The sequence below is a fragment of the Ambystoma mexicanum genome, chromosome 3q (genome assembly GCF_040938575.1).
Source record: "Ambystoma mexicanum isolate Mex_15411 chromosome 3q, UKY_AmexF1_1, whole genome shotgun sequence".
Lineage (NCBI taxonomy): Eukaryota > Metazoa > Chordata > Amphibia > Caudata > Ambystomatidae > Ambystoma > Ambystoma mexicanum.
In genome coordinates, this window is record NC_090926.1 from 785,200,625 (window position 1) to 785,228,208 (window position 27,584).

Here is a 27,584-nt window from a genome sequence, read left to right on the forward strand (position 1 = left end):
CATGGGGGAGGCCATATGGGAGACCCCAGTCAGAGCCACAGTTTTGGACCAGGGCAGACGAACTGGGTCCCCCCTCTGGTAATAACAGGCAAGTTACATGGAAAAGTGGGAGCACAATGAAGGCACCAATGTCTTTGTAAAAAACATGAACAGATGTATTACAGGAAGAGGAGTACGCCCATTGCCAGCAGGATACATTAGACACACTGGACTTGCTAGACACACCCACTGACATGGAACCCTGGGCCTGTGGTCTACCCTTGGATGCAAAGGTGAGGGAAGGGACACCAAGGGATAAAGGGAAGGGTTGTAGAAAGGGGCGGGGCTGGTAGAGATGGTGAGGGGGCAAATGAGAGAGAGGCCGGTGCAGAGACACATTTGGGGAGAGACACGCTGACACAAGGGGGACAGAGAAGCAGTGAGGGACAGGGAGGTGCAAAGAGGCAGGCAGGGGAGGGGGCAGAGGCAGAGAGGCCAGGAGAGAGAAGCAGTGGAAAGAAAGATGGAGAACAGGAGACCGACTGGTGAAAAAGTGGACCAGGGTTGGGGAGGAAGGTAACCTGAGGAGAAGGATAAGGCCAGATAGGGGAAGGGTACCTTCCAGAAGAGCTTCTGCAGTCTCTGCCCCAACCCACGTCAGCACACCACATCGCCAGCAGCCAAGGAAAAAAAGGAGACGTTAAGTCCTCTCTCCACAGCCTTATATACGTCTTTTGTTTCCGCCCACTGCAGGAATAGCCTTTAACCCAGGAAAGTGTTTGTTTGGTCAAGTGTTTCCAGGGCCAGCCCTCCTCACCCAGGAGTCTTTGGCTGTTGCCTGGATGCGTAGTGTTGCTCCAACACCCTCCAGGGTTGGCCACCTCCCTATGCAGGAGTGTTTGTTTGGCTGTTGCTAAGACGTGTTGTGTGATTCCCAGGTCAGGGGAGTTGAGCCTAGAGATGTGGAAGTTAATTGTAGGCTACAATGTAGGGCAGTTGGGGAAGGTATTTGTTGGAATAGGGAAAGGAGGAGGTTCCTAGAGCAGGGACTAGCTTGGGGACTCTGGATAGTTACAGGGCGGGCCTGCCAGAGCCCCATCCCCCACCAACTGTCACTGGGTCTCTGTAGAGCAGAATAAAGATTTAGCCATAGGTGGCAGAAGCGTTTTTTTCCGACAATGGTAGTTGGCAGGCTTACTGTCCAGTGTGCCAGAATCAAGTACAAAATATAGTGATCAGGCAATGTGGTGACCAAGTGAATGCAGGACAAAATACCCACACACGGTACTTGACAGAAATATAAAGAAAGCATATGTTGTAAGGGGGAAAAACAGTCTGTTATAACCTATGAAAAGAGGGCTAGGACCTTTTCCACTGAATTGGCCTACATGAAAGGAAAGGGCAAGCGAGGAAAGAATACCAAAAGATATTGCAGCACTAGGTAGGAAGGATAGCTCAGGGATCAAGGCATTTGTCTTGGAAGCAATACAGGTTGAAATCACGATCTTGCACTTAGAAACTACTCGTTGGTATTAAGCGTGTTATGAAAGAACAATTATAGTCCTAACAATTGGTGTCAGATACCGTGATCAATGCAGGATCAAAGTATCACCGGGTGATTAATCCAGTTTGAGTCTTGGCACTTAGGCTTCCAGTGTCTTCAGTTTGGCTTCTGAATCACTTTTCCCGACTAACGTATTTTGCTCACCTTTGGGGCTAGTAAACAGATCTGCACTATATAAATGCTATTTTCGTTTTTATAACCAGCGCTTTTCTGTACAGCTAAGTGGTTTCATAGCACAGTAAGTGTTACTATCACTAACGTTTATTAGCACAAGATTAAACCTTGCATTTTCAGTAGAGGCTGAGTTTTCCTTGCCGGCATTTGGTATTGTGATCTGGCCTATGAACACAGATTTCCACAGCAAGGTATGCCATGTCACTGTGCTTTTATACTGCGACAAATAACCTGGGCAGTAGTTTACGAGCTTGTCTGAGAAGTGGTGTATTGTAACCCTACCCAGGGAATCTCGACTCTACTCAACCGGATTAAATAAATAATCAGAGGAAGATGAGGGCATGAGAAAGTGGGTAAATGTTACAAAACAAAGGGTGTGCTGATTGGACAGGGCGAAGATGGGGCCTGACATAGGGTGTAGCATTGTTATGGAGAGAGCAAGAGAGGGGAGGGTATTGTGGGTCATTTTGATTGCCCATGTACATTGCACAGAGGTGACTGCTTCGGTTTGCACTATTGTACAAATAAATCCCCTCCTTGAAATGTTCCTCCTTTCCACAATGTGCTGGAAACGTTCAGAATAAAACATACGTGAAATCATCATGACCCCTCACTTTTCAATGAGTTGGTGGAAAATGTAATTGCAGGAGGCATTTGCTATGGATTCGTATATGGAATATGCCTGCTTTTTTCTTAAGTGTTAATTTCAGGCAGGTTCCATAGGAATCCATTGCAGTACCACCGTTATGAAAATACATGCTGACGGTAATGCAGACACATTTCTGAGGCGATGCAGTGGACGGGGAGTGGACATTTTATGCTCGTCCTGCTCCCTAGATCTGCCTTACAAAATCTGATTGAAAATAAATGGCATTTGCCACCAATCTTTCCGATCTGGCCGAGAACAAAACTGGCTCTCAATGTGTAATACGTATTGGAATATGTGTCCAAGGCAGAGTTGGATAATTGTAAATGAGTGCAATGTTTGAGTCATGAGGGGCTCGTGAATGTGCTCTGGCAATCCTGGAAGATTGGCGGCTAAATTGCCTGCCCGTATCCATAAATTGTGCCACACAGGTCATATGGCAGAATTCTGGGCAGCTAAAACTTAGTCAAGGTAGGCCTAGTCCAATCATGGATCATGTATAAAGTTGAATGTTGTCAGAATAAGGTTGTGGAGTGGGAAGACCAAACTAATAATGTAAGAATTTTGAAAAGCCTGGCACTTTGATGGTACAAGAGTTAACTTTGTTAACACACTGAGCTATCTTAACCTTTGTTGGACTCTTATCTATCAATATGCATTTCAACTTTGGTTATTGCATGTGATCAATGCACTCATCAAAGAATGGTGAAAATGTTATGTAAGTTGTGCTTTAGTGAATGTAGAAACTGTACATACTACTGTGAACCAAGAAAAGATTACGTGATTACTTGATCAGAACTTAGTTGTCACCAACAGCCAGGCAGCGAGATCAGTGCTTGTTATGGTTTATTCTCTTGTGGCATTCTGGAGCTCCCCACAGGGATGTGAGAAGGACACAGTAGAGCAGTTGGAGTGAGAGCTGATGCGGGACAGCCTGCGTTGAGGGGGTTCTCCAGATGTACGAATAAACATACCCCAAATCCACAATTGTGTCCCACCACATTGGAAGTTCCGGGTCCTCATCGGGCAAGTCTGGGATACTCCTGAACTGGGGCAGCGTAGGCATGGTGGCGGTGGGGACCACATGCAATGCACATTATACAAAGCAGAGACTAGTTGTGCACTCGCAACACAATACGAGTTACAAAGCAGAGACTTGTAGTGCGAGGAAAGGACAGTGCAGCATTGCTCAAAGTGTGGCTGCCATCTTCATGTTTGGTTGCCCTGGTAATGTGCACTGCAGCAACAGCAAACATTAGACTGAACCCGTGCAGAGCTTATTTGTCCCAGTACATTTGACCTATTTGGTCTGGAACCAATATTTCTCTTCACAAATAAGGAAACCAAAAGCTGCACCATGCATTACAGAATGAAAAGGGACAGTTAAAAAAAAATAAAAAATAAAAAAGACAAAATAAAGAGCATTCATTTAACATCTAAAGATGCAGAATGTTCCAGCTCGATGCCCCTTTCTTGCTAACCAGGCAATGCCTCCACTCCATGGGAACAATGGATAGACTCGTTCCAAGCCTACTCAAGGGCCATTAGGGGGTGCCAAATTCAATGATGACCTTAAGGAGTCTATTTTACTTAACTGTATTGGGGCAGAAGCATTGAGAATGTTTTGCACACTTCCTGTTGTGCCTTACCCTGATAGCACAGGGAATTCTGGCAGTTCCAGTATGAACAGATGGTATCTAGCTGCTTTAGCAAAATTAGAAAAACATTTTGGAAATAAAACCAATGTAGTTCTTGAGAGGTATCACTTCTTTACTAGGAAGCAGAACAAATGAGACAGTGGACATATGGACACATATATCACGGCCTTAAGAGGACTTCTAGCCACGTGCAAGTTCACAGGGGTGGCCGCTGAATATTTGAGGGACCAGTTGATGTTGCACACTGCAGATCCCCACATTCAATGTAAGTTGTGGCAAGCCAAGGATCCAACATTGGGAGAGAGATGCAAGAGAGACGTCCAACCCAAAACAAATCCGATGCAATTGAAGTTAAGAAGGTACAAGTGGAAGATGATGAAGAATGTGAGGACGCCATGGTAGCCTTAATACGGAAGATGTCTACTGCAGCATCAAAGATCAAATCCAGTGTACCAGATAAGTGGAAGAAAGAGAAACGTTGTAACAACACTGCCAAACACCTCCTACACAACAGAGATGTTATGGGAGCAGCAGGCATTTTAATGGAGAAAAGGAATGCCCAGTGATGACTGCAGAATGTTTCCGAAGTGGGAACATAGGGCATTGTGGAAGAATATGTAGGAGCAACAAAGGGAGGGGTGGAGCGAACGCCACCTCGGGCATCCGAGCTTTAGAAGAAATAGGTGGTCCCAGCAGTTTGCTGAACATATCAAACTGTGATGAGGAAGATTCTATCCAAATCCTTACTGTATGCTCCCAAAAAAAAGAATGGACCATGGCAATGCATGGAAATTGATACTATTCAGCTGGACATCATGGTAGATAAGGGATCTCCGTACACGATGGTGGATGTGCTCCCTTATGAAAAGGAGTTGAAAGCACAGCTAGGATATCTGAGAATTACTAATGTCAGAGCCACAGGATACGGCAAAAGTCCCATGTACATCATCGGATACAAGTGGGTCCATCTCAAATTTAAAGACAGAGAAACATAATGTAAACTATACGTAGCTGCAAATGGATCATCTGTGGTAGGATGGGAGGAGCAGGCAGCTCTCCGGATACACATACTCAAATTCTGTGTGAGATGACTCAAATTCTATGTGTGACAAACCAACATTTTAACTAGAGAGAAGGTGTGGCCAAATCATTTCATCTCGTGTTAAACGAAAGAAGAGGAATGTTTAAAGGGTTCAAGCTTAGAATTGTACTGAAGAGATGTGCCAGATCAGTTACACATAAAGTAAGAACCATTCCCATTGGCACGGAAAATGCTTTACAAAAGAAGTTGACAACATTGTGTGACCAGAACATCATTGAACTGATTGAATTTTCAGAATAGTCCTCTCATATAGTGATAATGTGCACGCCCGGAAGTTCAATAAGAATGTGCATAGATCTCAGGGACTTGGAACGCCAACATCTAGATAGATGGACATCCTCTGCCAAACAAACGAGATGCTAGTAAAATATTTGGCTGGTTTCATAGTTACTATGTTGGACCTATCGTCAGCGTATCACCAGGTGGTGTTGGATGAAGCTTCAAAGAATTTAACCTCATTTGTCATATCCCTCGTGCATTCAGATATCAGCGTATGCCATTTGGTCTGGTATCGGCTGTAGCCGTCTTCCAGAGACTGATGCAATAATTGTTTGGGGGCCTAGAGGGAGTGTATAACTTCCAGGACGATATCCTTATAGGGACCTTAATGGAAGATAAACATGATGTTAAATTATTGGGTGCCCCACAGGTGATACAAGAGAAAGGACTCGCACTAAAGATCGACAAATGCAAAATCAAAGAAGGAGGTGACGTATCTAGGACAAGTCAAGGATACGTTGATGGATTCTTGACATAATGCAATACAATATAAGAGTTGTCTACACACCAAGCAGGGGGAACATAATTGCAGAGTGTTTTTCCAGGTTGCCATGGAATACAGAGGAACAGTAGCAGTATTCAGAAATTGATGGAGGATGCAATATTGCATACATTGAGACAGGAACTTCAAAGGAGTGGATCAAAGCATCCACAGATGATTCGGAACACAAGCTCTTATGACAGGTTATCCTTGGAGGGTGGAAAATAGTAGGAAACAGTCACAGCCAGTATTCCCAGATACAAGATAGCGGAGAGCGCATTTAGTAAAATTTGAGGGGATTGCATCATTCGACCAGCCTGCCTAAGGGGGAAGATTTTAAATCTTGCACATGGAGGTCATCTAGGAAGAAATCTTGCCAAAAGAAGACTTGGAGAGGCTTACTGTAGACCTGGGGTACTGAATGATGCTGAAGAGCTGGTGGAGAACTGCCAAGCATGTGCCCTTAGTGCCAAAAGTAAGAAAAGTCATATTGCAACAGGTGGCGGTTCCAGAATCCATTTGGAAAAAACTGCCCATGGACACTGCTGGACCGTATGAAACTTTGGAAGCACCCACGATTTACGCATTGGTGTTAATGGACTATACCTCCAAGTGGTTTGAATGGGGTGTAATGATGAGCACTGTAACATCAAGCACAATTTTGAGATTTTTGGGAGGCGTTGTCAATAGAGAAGGAGATCCATAAGAGATATAGTGACTGATAATGGAGTTCAATTTGTTTCTGAAGAGATGCAGTCCTTTTCGAAAGACCGGGGGATTGAGCACAAGCTTACATCGCTGTAGCGCGCATTAATTGGTTTAAGTTGGCAGTTACAAATTCTTTGCCATGGAAAGACACTCTCAAGGAAGCTCTCAATGCCCATAGGATGACTCACCATTCCACCACTGAGGTGGAGCTATTTGTCATGATGAGGGGAAGGTTGCCATGCAACAGACTGCGCCTGTCATGGTTATCTCTGAAGAATGTCAAGAAGATTGATATAGAGGATGTACTCAAGAGAGTGAGCGAAAGGCAGAGGAAATACAAAGAGTATTATGACGTACCAAGGGCACAAGGGTTTCCAAGTTTCAGGAAGGAGATTGGGCGTGTGTGAAATAACCCAAGAAGGTTCTCAAGGGCCTTTCCAAATTCAGAGATGCTCAGATGGTAAATAAACGTGGGAAGGAAATGTGTTACGTTGGATGATGGGAGAAGGTGGTCTTTTGATGATGTGGTACGTTCCCCTGAGAGTGCGAGATTGGTTTCTAAACCTGGACTGTTGACAGAGGAACCAGATTCAAATTCGATGTGTGGCAATATTCCGTCCAGAACGATGCCTTTGAGGGGCAGAAGGATCATTCCCAATCTCAAGAGTGACTATATTTAATGTTGATAGCATGTACAATTCATAGATTTGACCTGGTTTACTTATCAAATTACTGCAACCTCCCTTTTCTTCCCCCACCTCGCCTTCCCTTTTTGCCCGTTTGATTGCTTCCTTATTATTTTTTTTAATTCTTTATTTATACAATAAAAGGGTATACAGCAAACAGTATTAATCAATAGAAATATATAATAGAATTCGAAGTCCTAACCATCATATGACAATACAAATTTCAAAGAACCGACCTCAACCACCCCCCACCCCACACAACCCAGTAACAATCAAAATGGAACTAGTACATGCCTAAAAATCTCCCCCATATTTTAACAAAGGTCTTCAACTTCCTCTGCCTTCTATAAATTACCTTTTCAATACCTGCAAGACTGTACATTTCCTCAATCCAATCTGCTGATTGCGGTGCAGTTTGAGACTTCCAACCCCGCAAAATCATTTTCTTACAGACTGAAGCCCCTCGAAATTCTTTTGTGATAAAGACAGTATATCCAATAAATCATTGCAGCCAAGAACCATTGTTTTAAAATCCAGATCAATGTCCATCCCAAGGGCCCTCTCACACATACTACAAACATTAGCCCAGAAACCTCATACACGTACACAGCTCCAAAGCATGTGCTCTAAAGTACCAACTTCCCACAAACACTTCCAACAATCACTTGAATCCAGCATACCTTGTTTCATCAATCTCTCAGGACTCCAGTATACTCTGTTAAGAATTTTGATTTGTCTTGATCTCTCACCAAAGCTCAACGGACAGAGATGCACTTTTTCACACATACGACGCCACATCTCCGGCGAGATATTATAACCCAGCCTTGAACTCCATTCATCTCGCAAGCTGACATTTTCCTTGTACTTTGCCACAATTTGCTTATAAACCCTGCTGGCAACCACTCCTTATCCTGTCTTTCTTAGCAGTAAAGAGGTCCAGATTCACATCATCACACCATGCAACTTTCCCAACAATCTTCTTTAACCGTCTATAGTCTACATCAGAAAAATTAGTAAAGTTCCATTTGACGCACAATTTTGCCACAGAAATCCATTTCCCATCCTTCCAAATATCACCAATCCAGTTCACCCCACTCATAAAACAATCTGGCCACAACAAAACCTTTCCCTTCTCCTTAATTGCAGGATTTAACCAGATCGATGCATTAGGCGATTTCAAAGCATCAGCACCCAACAAATCATAAAGACTTTTCCATGTATCACGTAAAAATGATGTCATAGGATCTCTATTGCAAACTAAGTTGGATGTCTCAGACAACCCAATCATCTGGCAGATCTCTTAAAAACGGTACAAGAAACTGACTAGGGAACACCAGATGGTAAGCTCGAAAGTTTTCCAATGGAAGCTGAAGTTTCCACAGCTTGAGCCTGGGGGTTTCTGATCCCAAACAAAAGATTGAATCAAGCAATCTAAATCTTTCCAATGATGCAGGCTGATTTTTAATGGAAGCATGCTCAGAATGTAGTTAATTTTAGGTGCAGAGGTCATCTTCAGAGCATTCACTTTACCCCAAAGCGACACATTTAACAAAGCCCATCTTTCAAGACTCTCCTTGAAATCTTTGCATACTTCACTAATATTCTCATCCACCATATTTCTGATCAACGGTGTCAACCATATGCCCAAATATTTCATTCGCTTCTCGCACCATTGGAAGTCCCAAGACATGATGGAGGTTTTATCACATAAGTACGACAAAGGCATAACCTTGGACTTGGACCAATTAATTTTGTAACCAGCTACTTCATGGAATTTGCCAAGAATATCTATCAATGTAGGCAATGAACCGTCAAGATCCTGTAGAACCAATAACAAATCATCTGCATAAAACCAAATTCTTTGCTCAACCCCCCCCCCCGATAAATGATGCCCCTCAATCCTTGATTACATCCAAGTGCCATCGCCGGAGGTTCAATAGCTAAAACAAATAGCAGTGGAGATAAAAGGCAGCCCTGTCTGATGCCTCTCCCTAAATCAAATGGATCTGACCGCAATCTGTTTGTCCTAACGTCAGCTGTTGGATGTGCACATAGGAGAGCTATCCAAGAGAGAAAACTTTCTCCAAGATTCATTCTGCGCAGGACCGAGAAGAGGTAGTCCCAGTTCACCCGATCAAACGCCTTCTCAGCGTCAAGGGAGAAGACCGCTGCATCATCAACTGAGTTCTGGGCCTGAGATATTGTTAGTAACAGCTTTCGTATATTGCTTGAAGTACTACAGTTTTTAACAAAGCCGGACTGATTATCATGCATCAGAGTCTGCACCAAGTGTTTGTTTCTCAAGGCTAAAACCTTTGCCAAGATTTTGTTATCTGTATTAATCAAGCTTATTCGGCGGTAGCTACAGGGCAGATTTCTATCCTTTCCTTTCTTTAAGAAAACTGAAATGGTAGCGTGATTAGTGGAAGGTGGTAACAGACCGTCTCTCTTAGTGGCGATGAACATATCCCTTAACAAATCCAACGCAGACTCCGGCAATATCACAGGTAAGCCATCCGGCCCTGGTGATTTCCCTGTGTTCAGTTTGTGTATTGCAAATCTGAGTTCATCTGTAGCTATAGTGCTTTCAAGTGTCTTTTTATTAGTGTCTGTAATTTTAGGAATATCTAAATCACGGAAAAAAGAGTCACCAAGCCCTGTAATACCCGGTTCATTCTGATATAAAGTGGTGTAATAATGTTTGAAAACATCATTAATTCCTTTCGGGTTAAACATGCTAAGATCATCAGGACCACAAATTGACGTGACCGCACCATCAGAATATTGCTGATGAAGCCTATATGCTAACCAACGAAACACTTGTGTATAGGCGCGTTATAAATGCCATATCATATCATCATATCATATCATATCATTTCTCGCCTCTCTCAAATTATGAACACTTGACTTGATACAAATGTTTCTCTGCCCTCTCCGTTACAATTCCATACAACTCCTTCCTCAAATTACACAACTCTTTCTTCATACCCGGGCACCCCGGATCCCTCATGATATCATCTGTTACCTCCTTGATATGCCTGTCCAAGTCTAACCACACTTTCTCCATCTTCTTTCTCTTCATGCTGTTCTCTTCCCGCTGGACAGCCCCAAAACTAGGCCCCTTATGGTACACTTAAAAGCTTCCCAAATAACCTTTGTAATTATATCAACAGTGCGATTCTCAGTCACAAAATGATTAGCTTCTGATCTAATCTTTTCAAGCAAATCTTCATCATTTAGGATAGATGTGTTCATCCTCCATGTAAAAGATTTGCAGATTTCAAAGCCTAATTTCAAAGCTATAGACCTAGGTGCATGGTCTGTTACCATAATATTTCCAATTTCACTTGATCTAAAAATTGTCAGTCATTCTACCAATTGTAAGAAGCATGTCTATGCGAGAGTAAGTAGAATGTGAGCCAGATTAAAAGCTGAATTCTCTTAAATCTGGGTGTTCCAGCCGTCAACAGTCTTTTAGATCATGTTCAGTAACCAAGGATTCAAATGAAGAATAATGACAATCTTTCCTCTTTACCGTCCTAATCCCACTACGATCTAACAGGGGATCCATTACCAAGTTAAAGTCACCTCCCAAAATAAGGTTAGGCGAGTCAAGATCTTGCATGATTTGAGAGACTTTCTTGAAGAATGATCCATCATCAACTGAGGGGGCATAAACATTACAATTTCATCTTTTGTAACAAATTATGCTTTTTTTCCAATGAAAGCAAACCAGTATTGCACAATTGTAATTTTCAGAGTTCTTGTGCTGTGTGCATTATCATGCAGAGGCAGATCATTTTTACACTTATGATTTAAACTCTAATTACAAAAACAGTGTGTAAAATGATGAGTGTGCATGGTATAGTTTACATCCATTCAACCTTGCAGTCAATGTGGTACCTTACTATATGTGGTCAGTGGCATCAGAGTGTTTGCTCAGTGGCGAGTCATTGTCATTACACCAATTACAGATGATACAGCCTCTCGAATCGTCAAGACTACAATTAAAACATCCAAAACCTGACTCTCCAGGAAGGACAAGCACTGTTCAAAATCAAACAAGTAAAGGTTATATTTGTACTTGGAATAGAAACTCAGCAAAACCTGTCCCTGTGATAATCCAGAAAGGTATTTAACTTTTATGTAGCGCTTCATACATGGTTAGTCCCAACATCTAGGCACTGTTGTTATTATACCTCAGTTGATACTCATTTAACTGTCCTCTGAAAGATGTTACCAATAAGAAAGCTCAGCTGTTTGAGCGCTCATTGCTGCAATCTGTGCGTGATCTGTAGGTTGCTGGTTCGAATCCCGGCAAGGCCAACTCAGCCTTTCATCCTTTCGAGGTCGATAAAGGAGTACCGACTTCGGTTTGGTGATAATGGTGATCGATATGTTGTAATTGTGATCAATATGTTGTATGTACAGCACTGTGCCAAAAGCGCCATATAAATAACCATTTGACAATGATTATTAGGTAAAGAATTTAGCATGGAGTCCTTGCCTCTCTGCACTGTTGTATCAAACAATTGGCATAATAGCTCCAGGAAATGAGGACTTTCATTAAACATCAAAAGACAATTCTGCTATCGAACCTCAAAACACACACTAGAATTCATGTTTGCTTTACTATGTAATTGGCTATGTTTTTGTGTTTTCAACATTTAAATATATACAAGAGAGATCAAATGGCCAGACTTTAGAAAAATAATGAAAGGTTTATTCTTTCACAATGCAGAAAGCTGCTGCATAGTAATGATTTCCATGCAGTTTTTGCACACGTTGGCTGGATGTCACATACATTTTACTCTCTTGCAAAGGAGAAAAGTCATTTTTACTCTCTTGAAATCACATTTACTTTTCTCAAAGTTTAAAAATAAGGAGTAAAATACTCCCACCTTAAAATCTTATCTGGAGCATTGGGTGGAATCCAAGGACCTCTATGAAAACTTTTGAAGAAAGGCCTGGGTAAGGACTGTCCATGCCAGACATTTTGTAGCGCTGTTAGGATTAAATGCGACCGGACACAATTGTGGATTTGGGGTAAGATTATTCATACATCGGGAGAAACGCCACAACTCGGGCTGTCCCGAATCAGCTCTCACTCTAACTGCTCTCCCATGTCGTTCTCGAATCCCCGTGGGGAGCTCCAGAATGACATGGGAGACCAAAACCATAACATCTCCCTTCCATAGCAATGAAACCATATATAATAAGGAAGCAATTGTTGCTAAACATTTTGATTTCACAACTCATACAAGTATTTCCAATCATCTCATATGTAACCCTGACATGGGGGCAAGAGGTTCGAGAAGCTTATTTACCTAACCTTTTGGTAAGGCATGGGTTGTTGGATAGCTTCTAGACTGCCCTTGTTTTTTCGGTATAGTTTCTAGAAGTGGAACATGTACTGCTGAAATTCAAATCTCCAAATGCTGTGTGGGATATGGAAGCCGGGATGTGCTGATTGACTAATCTGCTATCGATGAATGTGATGCACATGAATTCATGTGATTTTACTGTGTTTGAGAAGGAGCAAGTGAAAAGGATAAATTGGCAGCTATTTGGGCCAGCGAGATTGCAGATGTTCACAGTTCTTATTTGTGCATCAAATTAAAGGCTGGCCTGCAGTTTTTTGTTGTTGGTCGATATACTGAGTTTAGGGAGGGGATACATTTTATTGAAATGATGGTTAACTGTGGCTTGCTATCAGGTGGGGTCTATGTTTACTAGTGAAGGTGATCAATATCCGTATGTCTGTGGTTCTGTATGGGTAAATATGACATTTCTGGGTTGACTTGAAGCGGGATGTGCGTTTCTTCCCTGCTGCTTAAGCAGAACATGTTTTAGTACTTAATTAGGTTAGGTTCTTATTTGGAATAGGGAGGGGATCCAGGGGTATAGGGTTTTGGATTCCTTGTTGGTGTTGGTATTCCAGCTTTTCCTTAATAGGGGGTGGGGGGGATTTTTTGTTTTTTGCTTGATTTTGGAACTAGTTGATACTTGTTTATGTTTTGTGCTTTTTTACAAGATGGTGACGGCTACAGGACTGGACTTGAAAGTCACGTCTTGGAATGTTAATGGATTTAATAATCAGGTTAAAAAACTGAAGGTTTTTCATTGTATGGATGACATGCAGGGTGACATTTACTTCTTACAGGAAACACACTTGCTAAAAGGGGAGATCAAAAAACGTACAGAAGATGTGGGGTAGGTAGTGCATTTCGCTCATGTTATTCCACAAGATCTAGAGGGGTTGCGATATTAATTTGTAGAAATGCACCAGTTAAAATTCTAAAGCAATGTTCTGATAGAGATGGGAGAATTATTGTGCTACTGGCGGAAATCCAAGGTGTTGCTGCAATTTTTACTTAGTGAGCTGTTCTGTAAACCAAATTTTTCCCCAAGGATCTCCACTGCACTTTCAAAGGCTCTCTCCCAGACTTGCCTTTTTGCTACGGCTGCACTGTCATCCCCCCATGTTCATGATAGGTGCAATGCCTTCCAGAAGAGATTGCCTGGGAAAGGGAGTGCATTCATGCCCAAGATGCTATTTGAGCACCACGATTTGTACTTTCCTAAAGCAAGGTTGTAGAATGTTACTCCGAAACTAGTAAACGACAGGTTGTGCATTCAATTAAAGTTAACATTCACCTGATCCATGCAGTCCACTACACATAGTGTGCAGGGTATTTGAGTGAGAAGGTGGGAATGAACATTGTTGAGCCCTACTGATAGAAGGTATTTCGTCCAATCTGTGGACAGGCTTTACTGCATTTTTTCTCCACAGTGGGTAGCTCTGGGGAGAGTGATATCACCAGTGGATTCTGTCAACCCCCCCCCTCTCACCCCCACCTGCAGTTTGACACATTCTCATGCCTTCCCTTGGTTTATCTATTTGCAGCCAGTGGAGGCGACGGATGATGCCTTTTGGGACCAGTTCTGGGCGGACACAGCCACGTCAGTTCAGGATGTCTTCGCTTTGGTTCCAGCGGCAGAAATCAGAGCGGTGAGGGAAGAATCCCCATCCAACCTGGCTACACTCTGCTACAAGGTATGGCTCACCATGCACATGACGGCTCCTAAGACCTGCCAGAAATGATTGTACCCACGTGCTGTGGCAAGCCATCAAATATCCAAAGGACACACCCTGACTTCAATGTGCATAGTTGGCAAACTTTAGACGTTGCTATTTACAAAGTGATTGCTAGTTTCTTTTTTTGCCCAGATGTTTTTTGCATAACCAACTAGCTTTCTTTCGGCTATTTCAGAACAATGTGGGACACTGTATTATAGGTCGAAGTGGGCGGGAGCGGTGCTCCTATACTTTTTATTTTTAAGTTTCACTGTTCCTATACTTTTATTTTAAAAGGAAACCATTGTGGAATGGTTTCGTTTTAAAATGAAAGTGTATGAAGGAGTTGCAGCTGGCACTTTAGTGCACTGCACTGAACATTCCCTTAAATATCAGGTGTGTTCGTTTGGGGGTTTGGATTGTGTGTGGGAGGGGGCGCAGCGATGGGGTTTGTGTAGAGCATGTGCCGGCCCGCAGGGAACATAGTTCCACTACTTCTTTTCGTACACTTCCACCACATAAGGAGTTACAAGAAACGTAAGCAGTGTGCCCTGTTTGAGTCCTAGATTTGAATCTTCTCTCATTTTGCTGCCTATCACTGCATATTGAGAATAATTCACTGACAATGGACCGGATGTGAGGAGCAAAGTGCCCCTCAAGGTTTGACTAACATCGCGTGCCACACCCATCCCCAATTCCGAGCAGGGATTTAAGTCTAGGAGAAGAGGATTGTTGTGGATGAAAGAGGTCAGCCCTAAGCTCATTGTTGCACTTCTAAGTGTTGAGAATCTGAACACAGGTTGGCTGGTGAGGAGGGGGAGAATCGCTAAGGTCAGCGAGCAGAGGGCAAATCTTACATTTCCACCTCTGTATCCGAGGTTAAAATGTGAAAAAAACAGACGTTCATGGTAAGCATGGGCACTTCTGTTTGGGGCTCAAAAATGCTGCCAGGGTTCTTTATTGAACCCTGGCTGCATTGTGTTTCCCTCTGCATCCGGCTTCCAACAGGGGAGACTAGGTTTAGGAGATGTAGACTCTGCGGTGGCCACACTTCCTTAATGAGCTAGAAGAACATTTTGCAGAAGTCCCTCTTTCAGCGCAACCCATGTCTGCAAACTTTTCATGTGCCACAGGTTTACCAGTGCAATGCCGTAGTGCTAGCAGATTTAGTTTTGTGAATTGTGGCACCCTCAGAATGTGGCAGTGTGTCTGACTTGTGGGCCCATACAGTTGAGGAAAACCTTTGGGAATCGGGGAGTACCTTTTAGAAATGGCTTCTATAGGATGTTTCACTTTTTTACATTTATTTGTATTTAGTTTTCTGCCCCTTCTCACGGAGAGAAGCAAGGTGCATGAATAAGAAACATATATTATCCAGAAAATTTGAAAAGCACAAATGTGTCCCCTTCTCCCATTCAAGTACTAACCAGGCCAGACCCTGCTTAGCTTCTGATATCAGTCGGGATTGGGTGCATTCAGGTTGGTATGGCCGTAGGGGAGTTCCCTAGTAAAGGTGTTACCCTCTCAAGATTGGCTTACGTACTGCATGTTTAATGCTTTGTTCAGCTAACTAATATGGTACTTCTACTGAATTTTTGCAATATTCTTTACACAAATTGCAGGTCTTGATACCTTTTATTGAGCTATCTGGAATTATAATGCTTAGATGGACCAATATATTTGCTTTTCAAGTGCCATAGAATCCTTCACCAGATAGCGCAGAATAAAATGAGTGGCAAAGAAGTGCACATTGGGCAGTTAATTCTCGAAGTAAAAAGTACCATTCAGTTTAAACCTCATTTGGTGAAAGTGTAGTTTGAATGGAGGGCAGGTCTGGGATTGTTGTCTTTTGTGAAGGGCCATACAACTGATGAAAGACAACAGTTTTCACTGTAAACGGCTCCCATTTTAAGAATTTTATTTTAAGAAAACAATGTACCTGTTGAATGTACTACGTTCTCCCTCTCAGTGAGGCACAGGCAGTCTTAAGGTGGGCCACAGTGATTTCCTAACATTACTAATGTTCCTCACATAGTCTAAAAGTGTGTTTTGCAGCCTACATATCGTGTCGGGACCATGTTGTTAAATCAATGCAGCTGCTAATGTTTACTAGTCTACAATGTAACACTACAAACTATGTTCAAGATTTAAATGTTGAAGTGTTCAATGTTACTTCAGCATGCCTAAGCCTCTTAAGAATGGCTTTTTGGCTGCATACAATGTGGCAAATACAATATGTTTGCCATTTGTGAATGATACAATGCCGGCTGTCACCTCAGTGTGCTTCATGCTCGATAATGGGAGTCAACCATTTGAGATTTACACCCAATGTTTCTGTTGTCCTGTGTCCTTACCCATTAGGGGTTCTGAACAGTAGTGACAGACAGAGGTTCCCGACAGGCGGTACTGGATGGCATTGTTGATGCGTTTGCCTTGCTATTCCTGGGCTCAAAGTTACTCATTGTCTGTCATAAAACATATATCTATGTTCAGACCCCTGTCTTTTAGGTTAAGCATCTTCAAGTACTTGAGCTCACATGTTCTTCTGTGTATGGTATTTGAGAGGTCACCTTTCAAATCCATCATCAATAGCTCCTGAAGAGTGTTTCTACCCGGTGTGAAGCTCTCATCAGAAGACCTATGGAAATGTTCCAGAAAATTAGACAATTGACTTTACAGGACTGCATCGGACCACCAGAGAGATGGGGTCTGTTTTTTATTTTCCCTTCAGAACCGTCACCAATAGATCCTACAATAGGTGTACATTCTTTGTGAAGTTGCGATCCACTAGCGTTTCTGTTTTGTGGTTCGAGAGGTTGTACCTATATAGGTTAATCATTTTACGCAGCTCCTGCCGGGTCTCTCCTACATACATTTCTTGCAGACATTTCTTGCATTGATGAGATACACTACATTGGACAATCTTCAGTCATTTTTTTTGTCCTTTTTACCTCTGTACCTCTGTTGTAGAACGTAATGCTGTGTTTGATGTTTGTTTGTGGGCACTTTGTCAGTGCACTTGTCTAATTTGATCAAATACATACACATATACATGTATATGCATTTGTAAGGGGGTGTGATATGTGGGAGGATATGTCCGAGAACCCCCATTCTAGAAAAAAAGGTTGAATTCCCAATTCGACAAAAAGTGCACGAATAAAGTGCACACACACAAACAGTTGTCTATGACTAAACCTAGAACCTCGTAGAACCCTGCAATTAGGGCCGAACCCTGATAGGCCTTGCTAGTTGGAGGTTTCCCACCTTTGTGACGAAAGAAAGAATATCTGCCCATTTGCCTGTATAGTCAGTTGTCTAATGTTAGAGATGTTCCTAACATCCTATGGTGAAGGCTTAGGAAGAGCAACCCTAAGATATTGCTGACTCTCACATTAGTTGCATTGGCAAAGCAGAACAGCTTCACTCTAAGGAGGGGAGAAGAATGGTAATAAAATACATATAGCACACATCTACATTAAACCTCGAACAAAGAAAGGCCTGCACACTGTATTACGAAAATCTGCTATTTAAATGAAAGGGTGCATAAAAGAAATGTCTATAATGCAGGTAATTATTCAAACATAGAAAGAAGGTATCAACAACGTCAAAGGTACCTCTGAAAGGCATGCAATAACAATCTACAGACTTTAATGGGACACATTAAATATGCAGCTGCCACTTATAGGGAAAATGGTTTAAGTTTTACCAAGTTCCAAGGAGAGCTGCGGGGGTGGGGAGGAGGTAACCCTCCGCCTCCTGTCCCTGAGGGATCCCACCAGAGGAGATCCAGCTCTATAGTCTTCTCACAAGTAGCCCACAGATGAATATTGCAGTGGAGACTTCAAGAGTGGAATGCAGACAGAAGGGCTGAAGTACTCCGGAGGAAGGTCTGCCAGAGAATCCCCCATCTACTCAATGGGACCAGTGACCGAGTAGGAGTCCAAAACCCCAAAGATGTGGACAAGGCTGCCAGAAGCTGCCAAACGTTCCCGTGCATGAATGCATAGTTTAATAGAGATGTTGGGTTTTCCACAGGTTGCTGTTAAAATTCCAGGCAAATGGACTGCAAACGTTGCCGCTGGTGAGGAGTTGATGGGCCCAGCAATGCAGACGTGGTCAAAGGACCCAGAGGAGGTGACCCTCAGACCGGTGGAACAAGGAGCAGCAGCAGGACAGGCCATTTATGACCCTTAGTACAGGACAGTAGAGACTCCCATCAGGACCTGGGCGTGCAGGCTGGAGAAAGGAGGTTCCCTCAAGGAAGTACAGCTGCAGAGGTCTTGTCTGGCAAGTCCTGAGATGGAGCAGCATGAGAGAGCAGCAGCAGAGACACCATCCACTCACCAGCAGAACAGCAGGGCATGCAATGAACCCAAAGGTATCTGGGAATCATAATCATATTCCCCATAACTAAACCAAGTGCAATTGCCCAGAGTTGTGACGAAGACACCAGTCTTTTTTTGTAGACCCATTTGTGTGTGAACAAATATTTTCCTTTGATGGTTAAAAACGAAGCTTGAATAGATGACCCTATTGCACTCAAAAGATGTGGTGTAAAAAGGGAATGCAGTAGGAAAGCTCAAGATGCAGTGATCCACATTCTCCCAATGAGTTCTGAAAAGAATACACAAAATGCTGTATCAAGAAATATTATCTGAGTGAGCACGCTATGGGATACAAGGGTCTGAATTGAAAATACTGAAACAAGCTTCATAGAAAATAGTTTAACGACTCTCCAAAAAATGAGGTACATTAACAATGCAATGCAATTCATGTATGGTGTCGATTGAAAATAAATTGCAGATATAAAAGAAATCTATGGCGAACCATGCAGTTACCTAATGTACTGAGTTGATGCAGTCACTTTTGCTGTGGCTGGTTTGGCCCTTAAATTGTGCCTGCCCAATATTGAGTGACTAAGAAAAATTGTTGAGGTCAAATCCTGCGCCAGCACATACAATTCTTTGCGTGGGTTGTGTGACTAATGTTTTGAAAAGAAGAAAAAACATCAGACAGCTATTATTTGTAAGGTTACAGGTTAACCATTTACTTATGTTTGTCTGAATTAACTGCGTTCAGAATTACTTTTCTCCAGGTTTGTTAAGTGTGGTGAAGTTATTGATCTATTTGTTTGTTTTATTTGTTTTATCATTTATATAGCGCACAGCAGTCCGAGGACATTGTGGCACTCGTTACAGTACAAAGCTTAGTTACAGGGTCAAAAATCATACATATGTTACATAGTGAGCAGGGATAGCAGTAAATATACAGGTTTATAATATAGTTATATTACATTTGTGTTTATGTTACAATATACAAGACAGGGGTAGGGTAGGAGATTGCGTTACTCGTAGAGGAGAGTGGTCTTGAGGTTGTTGCGGAAGACGGAGATGGAAGTTTCAGCTCTGAGGGTGGCAGGGAGTGAGATCCATAGTTTTGGTGCAATGTAGGAGAAGCCTAGCCCTCCAGCTGTGACTCTCTTGATGCGAGGTATGTGTGGCTGGTTGGTGTACTGAGCTCTGGTGGGGCGAGTGGAAGTGGTTCTTGATATAGCTTAGGCTAAGTAGGTGGGAGCGGTGTTGTTAATGCATCTATGTGTGATGGTAAGGATTTTCAGGGTAATGCGGTCTTTGACCTGAAGCTACAATGCTTCAGGTCTGGCATGAAATATATATATGGTCTCTTCTGGGGATGATCAGTGCGGCTCTTAGGGCATTTTTTGAGTGGTTTGCAGTCTATAATAATAATAATTTAGCATTTATATAGCGCTACGAACCCTCAGGTATCTGAGCGCTGCTTATTATTACCCACGGTGTGTGGTGCTCATTTATCGACCTCGGAAGGATGAAAGGCTGAGTTTGGCCCTGCCGGGATTCGAACCTGCGTTAGCAAGCTCTGCACGGATGTCAAAGCGAGCGCTCTACTTGCTGTGCCACTTGACCGGCATCAATGTTCTTAGCAGAGGTGGCAGCTAGGAGAGCGTTGCAATAGTCGAGTTTGGCGCCTATGGTTGCTCTAGCTATGGCTAGGCGGTTTGGCGCGGATAAGTAGGGTTTGATGGCGTTGATGAGTTTGATGCTGAGCGCTGATGCAGAGGTTATGGCGCTGGTTTGTCTGTTCATAAATAGATTTGCGTCAATGTGAACCCCTAGTGTCTTGACGGAAGATGATACTGGGATGTTTGAGTTGTCTATGTTGAAGTTGGCGTACTGGGGGTTAAGCTTTATTATAGTGTTTTTCTGGCCGAGGATGAGAATTTCAGTCTTCTCCCCATTTAGGCAGAGGCCATTGAGTGCCACCCACGCTTGGATAGTGACATAGATGTTGTGGAGGGCCTTAGCGTCTTGGTGATAGAGTCCAGATAGGGGTATAAGTACTCGAGTATCGTCTGCATATTTGGTCTATGCAACACCCATGGAATCAAGTAGGTCGAAGAGGGGTTTCGTGAAGAGGTTATAGAGGGTTGGGGGCTGTACACGAACCTTGGGGGACACCGCAGTTTAAAGTGGTAAGGTCTGCGTTTACAGTGTCGGAGTAGACCGTCATGGCTCTACCTTCGAGGAAGGATGTGATCAAGGTTGCAGCTTGTTTAGAGAAGTGTGCTGCGTGAGTGTGGTGGGTGGTGAGTGTTTGGTGATCTACCAGGTTGAAAGCTGCTGATGGGTCAAGAAGAAGGAGCAGGGAGGGTTTAAGGTCTAGTAAGGCTGATTCTGTTCCATGCCCGATGCGGAAGCCAGATTGCCTTTTGCCTAGTATGGAGTTTGCTTCTATGTATGACTGGATCTGGTTGTGGGCTGCTTTGTCCAGGATTTTCAAGAGGAACAGGACAGTCGTTATCAGTCTGTAGTTGTTTGATTGTGCTGGGTCAAGTGTGGCCTTTTTTAGTAGAGGCCGCACCCATGCTTTCTTACGACTGTTTGGGACAATACCTGTTTGGAATGATGCATTAATGAAAGCAGTAATAAGGGGTGCTAGGTCGTTGGCACATTCCTTGATGATTTTAGGAGGGCAGATGTCTGCTTTACAGAGAGATGGTTTGAGGTTTTTGAAGATATGAAGGGCCTCTGGTACAGTGATGTCTCTGAGTGCGAATCGGGCGTGGCTGAAAATAATACCCTGATCAGGTGTGGGGCTGTTAGTTTTTGGGCTCGGGAGGGCTTTACAATGGTTTTGAATTTTATTTTGGAGAAGTTTTATTTTGTTAAGCATTGCGGACTGGGTGCTCGTGCACCAGGCTTTGTCTTTATTTATTTCGTCTGCGGTAGCTGGGGGTGTGACAAGTTCGTTGAAGATTGCGAATAATTCTTTCGCTTGGGAGTTGGCCTTTGAGATCCTGTCGTCGAAAGAGTTAGATTTTGTAATTAAGATGGCTTTTTTTATATTGGAGGGCTATTTGTTTGAAGAGGGTCTTATTTAGGTCAGTGGGATCTGCTTGCCATGTTTTTAGAGACTGACGCTTTTGCGCTCGGAGGGTTTGGAGTTCATCCGAGAACCAAGAGTTGTAGTGAAATTTATTTTTTTATTTTTTGCTTTCTAATAGGGCTATAGAGTTTATGGCATTGGTGAGAGTATCATTAAAGATTGCTGATAGTATATTTGGGTCTTGAGAGAAAGGCGGTGCTAGGCTGGGGTTTTTGAGGTAGGGTCGCAGATTTTCTGTGCTGAGTTTTTTGGAACTTCTTGTTATGGCGGGTGGAGCGTGGGTAGTAATCTTAGGGGTGGGGTTGGTGGAGATAGTGAATTCTATGCACGTGTGGCCCATTCATGGGAGAGCAGTGTTTGAGTTAATGATGGAAGCACAGTTGTGATCCATGACCCAGTCAAGGGTGCGGCCTTTGGAGTGGGTGGGCGTGGTGACTCTTTGGGAGAGTCCTAGGTCTGCAAGTTCTGTGGCTAAGAGTGTGGCAGTTTTGTCCTTCGGAATCATTAACTCCTAGATTTAGGTCTCCTAATAGGAGGATTTTTGAGGATTTTTTGATGTTGTTGCTTAGCCTATGGGAGAGGTGCTCTTGGAAGTCTGCTGGGAGACCGGGGGGGGTCTATATGTGATGAGGATATTGATTAGGTTGTTGGGGGAGAGCGTGAGCTTGGCTGATAGGATGTCGGCATTTCCAGCCCATGTGCTATGTTCTGCTAGTCTCAAGGATAATGTGTCTTTGTGGATGAGGGCGACTCCCTCCCCCAGTCTTATCAAGTCTATCTTGTGCAGATAGGGGTTGTGTGTTCAATAGTGCACATTTGAAATGTGGATATTGTGCATCTTTAGCCTTTCTATCTCCATAGAGTGATCGTCCTTCAATCTTCATAAAAAAATGGGTGCCGATCCTGTGGGATTCAGCATTCTGGGAATTGCCAGAAGATATAATTGCTGCGTCTGACATCATCACGCACACTCTGCATGCACAGTGACATCACTAATGGTGCAGGATATTGTCACTAGTGGTACACGGATGTCGACCATTTTGAAATGGTGTCATTCTAAGCAGAGAATGGCAAAAACGCTGTGGAATTATAAACGTATTAGTTGAGGTGGTAGGATATTTGTAAATATATGTAAATATGCGTCTTAAGTGGAAAATTTAATTAACAACTAATAGCCAGTAGCAAAACAAATTTAGGCAGAACCTCCATGGAAAACGTCACTATTTTAAGCCACACAATATGGTTTCCCATCCAAGGATGCAGAATCAGATGATCTCTTTTTGAGACATGCAACTTAAAATAATTCCATTCCCACTAGTCAATCACCAGTATAACTCAGAAAATTATTCATAGAACTAGAAATATAATTTAAAAAAAAACTCTCTAAATGGTGGCAAATTAAAACACTGAAGACATACATGGAAGTGGGTTGCATACCAAGAGGTTTTAGAATATGCATTTTTACTACATTTGAAGAAGAGATTTCAGCGCTAAACGATTAGGAACAAATGTTGACCAATACATCAAAAGAAATGATTATTAAATATACCAGTCAACTAAAGTGCATGATCGCACTTTGAAAGAAATCAAACTGAAGATAGAGAACCTTAGTCTACCGGAGCTGACTTTCAGAAACAACCAGATTCTAGATGACCATTTGCAAAAATGTACATCGGAATTAAAGTACAAAAAAAAAACAAATTTATCAGAGATGAGAACGACTATAAGAACAAACGGATCTATACTTTTCACAAAAAACATGATCTCAAACCCTTCGGTAGCACAGGCAATACATGCACCCTTAAACCTACAGTGCAATTACTTGCAGTCTCAACCCCTCCTTCCTCTGAAATTGAATCCGCCTGCAGTAGCTACACAGATCAAGAATCTGTTGTGAGCACAAACCCAACAGAAATTGACTGTCCTTTTTCAGAAGAACTCGGGAGATACAGAGTACCAACATCACACATCAGGAAATAGACAGTAGCAATCCAGGGACACATACTACCGCAGACCCAAATACCCTGAACAACACAAGACCCACAAGAGAGGAAAGAGAGGAGGAATTAAGAAACCGTAGACAAGGAATGTCAACAAGATCCCAACAAAAAATCGGGGGATGAAACAAATGAACTTTGTCATGAATCTATCCAATCTTATATAATAATATCTGCCTACATTGACACCCACCTACAACCATTAGCCTCCGGCTTGGCTTCCTACATCAGAGATACTACTCATATGCTCCAACAACTAGACTCTATCACCTGGTTTAAGACGTACAGATTTGTGACACTAGATGTTACAGCATCAAGCATCAGAAGGGAATACACCACTATTTCCTCAAATTGAGATTGGTCTCATACTTTGAACAAAACAATATCAATGTTGGAATTTACACGAACAAACAGTATATTCTACTTTAATGAACAAATATACCAACAAATACAACAAACAGTCATGGGGCAAAATATGTTCCCCCCCCCCCCCATACCAACTTATTTATGGGCCATTTCGAAATTGAGCATGCTTGGACACACCCAGCTTTTAATGACAGCAACCAAGTCATTTTCTGGGGCTGCTACATGGATGCCATTATAATCATTTGGGATGGAGACCGATAATCTCTTCTCCACTATGTCAAATACCTCAACACCAATGATTACAACATCTCACTGACCATGAATGAAAGCTCTGGGAGAATCTATTTCATTGTCTGGATATTTATGTCAATAACAATACCATACACAGCAGCTTGTACAAGAAACTGACAGCAGGAAACAGCACACTGCATGCTCTAAGTTACCATCCTAGACATATTGTACACAATATACCCTATCGAAAACTATTCAGAATCAAGAGGAACTGTAGTGAAATGTCAAAATTCGAACAACATAAACAAAACAGACAAACTGAAATCAAAGAAATGGGATATAGTAACAAAACTTCTCAACAAAGCTGAAACAAGAGCCAAATTGAAAGAAAGATCTGAACGCCATAAAAATAAAGAAGGGCCCTCAAACCAAACCTCAAGGCAAAACTATCAGATTCATCATCACTTACAGCTCTAATGCCTCAACTCGCAGAAAAATATTAGTTAAATATTAGAATATTCTACAATTGGACAACCATCTAAAAAAAATATATAGACCCTCAAACCATCCATCACCTTTCGAAATGTGAAAGCTATCAAAAACCAGTTGAACCCAAGCAATATGAGAGCAGAAGCAAAACCCAAAACTCTGGCAGTATCATTGAACAGGCCTGAGGCCATAGGAAACCATACATGTGAACACTATAAGATCTGTCCTAACATGCTGAATAAACTCAAAGGCATCAATTTATCTAATGGCACCAAGAAAAATATACAACAGTTTGTCAACTGCAACACAAATTATGTTATAGATGTTATTCAATGTTTATGTGCAAAATGGCACATAGGCAGCACCATTTGTAAAATGAAAACCAGACTATTGGAACATGTCAGAAGTGTTTGAAACAATGGCATCAGATATCCATTAGCAGCACATTTTGTAGAAGAATATACAGATGGAAACCCAGCACTACTAAAATGTGCTGGTCTAGAAGAAAAAAAAATATACCAAGAGGAGGAAACAAAGAACAACTCCTTCGCCAGAGAGAAGCACAATGGATATATTCTATGCACGCGTGCTTCTTTGGTTTAAATCGGGATAATGAATTATTCAACTTTCTGTAAATGTACAAGCACTCACCTGTTTCTCATTACAAAGAATTGGTAATAGGCAATACACTGAATAACCCTCTTTATAATATATCACTTTTCCTAACAGTCTATTGTGCCAACCGATGTCTATCAGAGTAGTTTATTCCAACGATTCACCCTTAGAATGCAGCTGTCCCAGACTTCCATATGTCAGATTCATATTTAAACTGCCAAATCTTCATTTATTTCATCTCTCAGCCTTTCTTTTACCAACCCTTTTGAACTCATTCCGTGACAATTGCCATCAGTCATAATTGTTACTTAATTTTGCCACTTTAGACGCATATTTACAAATATCTTACCAACTCAACATTTAAGTTTAGAATTCTACAGCGTTATTGCCATTCTCCGCTCAGAATGGCACCATTTCAAAATGTACTGCTAGTGACGATCACGCATCATTAAGGACGTCACTGCACATGTGCATGCGCGCGGATGTCAAACGCGACAATTATATCTGCCGGCAATTCCCAAAACACCAAATCTACCAGCAGGAGCGCTAGTTTTTCGATGAAGAATGCTGGAGTTACTAAATCTATCCGCACAGCCACCAATAGGTAAGGGCATTTGTCACACCATTTTTTGAAACTTGGACCTATTGAGCTTTTAATCTAGACCCTGTATGCATGCATACATTTGGTTTTATTTTAGGATATACCACCTTCCCAGGGGAATCCTTACCTTAATCTTTGCGTAAGCAATCAAGAACTCCCCTGGGTGAGTTTTGGCCAACCTATTTTAATTTTCCTTTCTTTTTTCATGTTTTATCACTACTATGTATTAGTTGACTCTAATCTATACCCCTACAAGGGGCTCACACATGCATTATGTATATTTTCCTAACAGACACTGACTAATTACGAATTATCATAATCTGAACCACACAATCCCTCCTGATGAGCCACTAAAAGGGAGTGGCGACATGTGTAGCGGGCAAGAGGTAACTTTTCAGGAAGACCAAAGAGGACAAAAACAAACATATGTGGACAACTATCTGAACTTCCTGGGGAAGGATGACTCTAACAAGGATAACCTCCAGTAAATTCTAAGGACTATCACTCTATGGACATTTACAAAAAAAACTTGACCACACTATTAACATACCTTTAGAAAAGTAATTCTGAATCCAGTTAATTCAGGCAAACTTAAGTAAATGGTTACTATGAAATCACAATGGCATCACCTGTGCCTTTTACTTGCGAGCGCAGGGTTCGAAATTTGCCAGGAACAGAGCGCTATGTAGCTCCTGGTCGGTCGGCATACAGAGATTTGTTGGTTTGAAATCAACAGCTACCAGGAGCTACATTTGACTTCTGTGGCAAGTGGTGCCATACAAACCAAGCTACACAATATTAACCGTATGTTTGGGAATGTATATAAAGGAGAATAAAGAACACACCTAAGGGACATATAGAGCATATTGGATAACATAAAATGGACAAGAGTTTGCATCTTGCGCAAAGTTAGATTTCCTGCACACACTGTACTAGCTCCTACATCCCCAGAGGTAGCTCCTGCCTAACTGATTATGTCTGATATCCAGGAGCTGCTTTTTGTTCCTGGTCAACAAATCCCAATTCCGATTCCTGGCGGTTAGTTTCCGCTTGAAATAACGTTTTTGCTTAGCAGGTTCTCTACTGGCTATTCTCGTTTTCTCGCTCCTTAGTTTCTTCTTTTTGGTTGTCAGAACTTTCTGCACTTTGTTACCATACCGCTTGAGGTTTGAGGGATGCATATTTTGGTATTTCTGCTGTAATTCTTTATCTATATGCGTCTGTATGAGCTAAGTTCTCTGTTAAATTTCCTGTTATTTTTCACATTTAGATACAGATGTTCCATGCTTTGAAAGCTAAGCAACCATAACTCACGCCACCACCATGCACTGCTAAGACTAACACCCAGGACATCAAAGATGACATCACAAATGTCATTGATGACATACTGATTTTGCCCCCTCTTGTCAGAATCCCACAAAACTTTGCAAAACCCTTCCAGATTAGGTCTAGAATAAAATTCAAAAATTAAATGTAGTTTCATTGAATGGTGCTAAAGTTATAAGCCA

At 42.2% G+C, this 27,584-nt stretch overlaps 1 protein-coding gene across 1 annotated transcript in view; it reads left to right on the forward strand.

Annotated features, from left to right (window-relative positions):
- HID1 (HID1 domain containing) overlaps positions 1-27,584 on the forward strand; it is a 396,446-nt gene that overhangs the window by 102,835 nt on the left and 266,027 nt on the right. Inside the window, exon 2 of the mRNA XM_069654845.1 lies at positions 14,185-14,334. Coding sequence (XP_069510946.1) covers positions 14,185-14,334 — 150 coding nt within the window. The remainder of the gene's footprint in view (positions 1-14,184; positions 14,335-27,584) is intronic.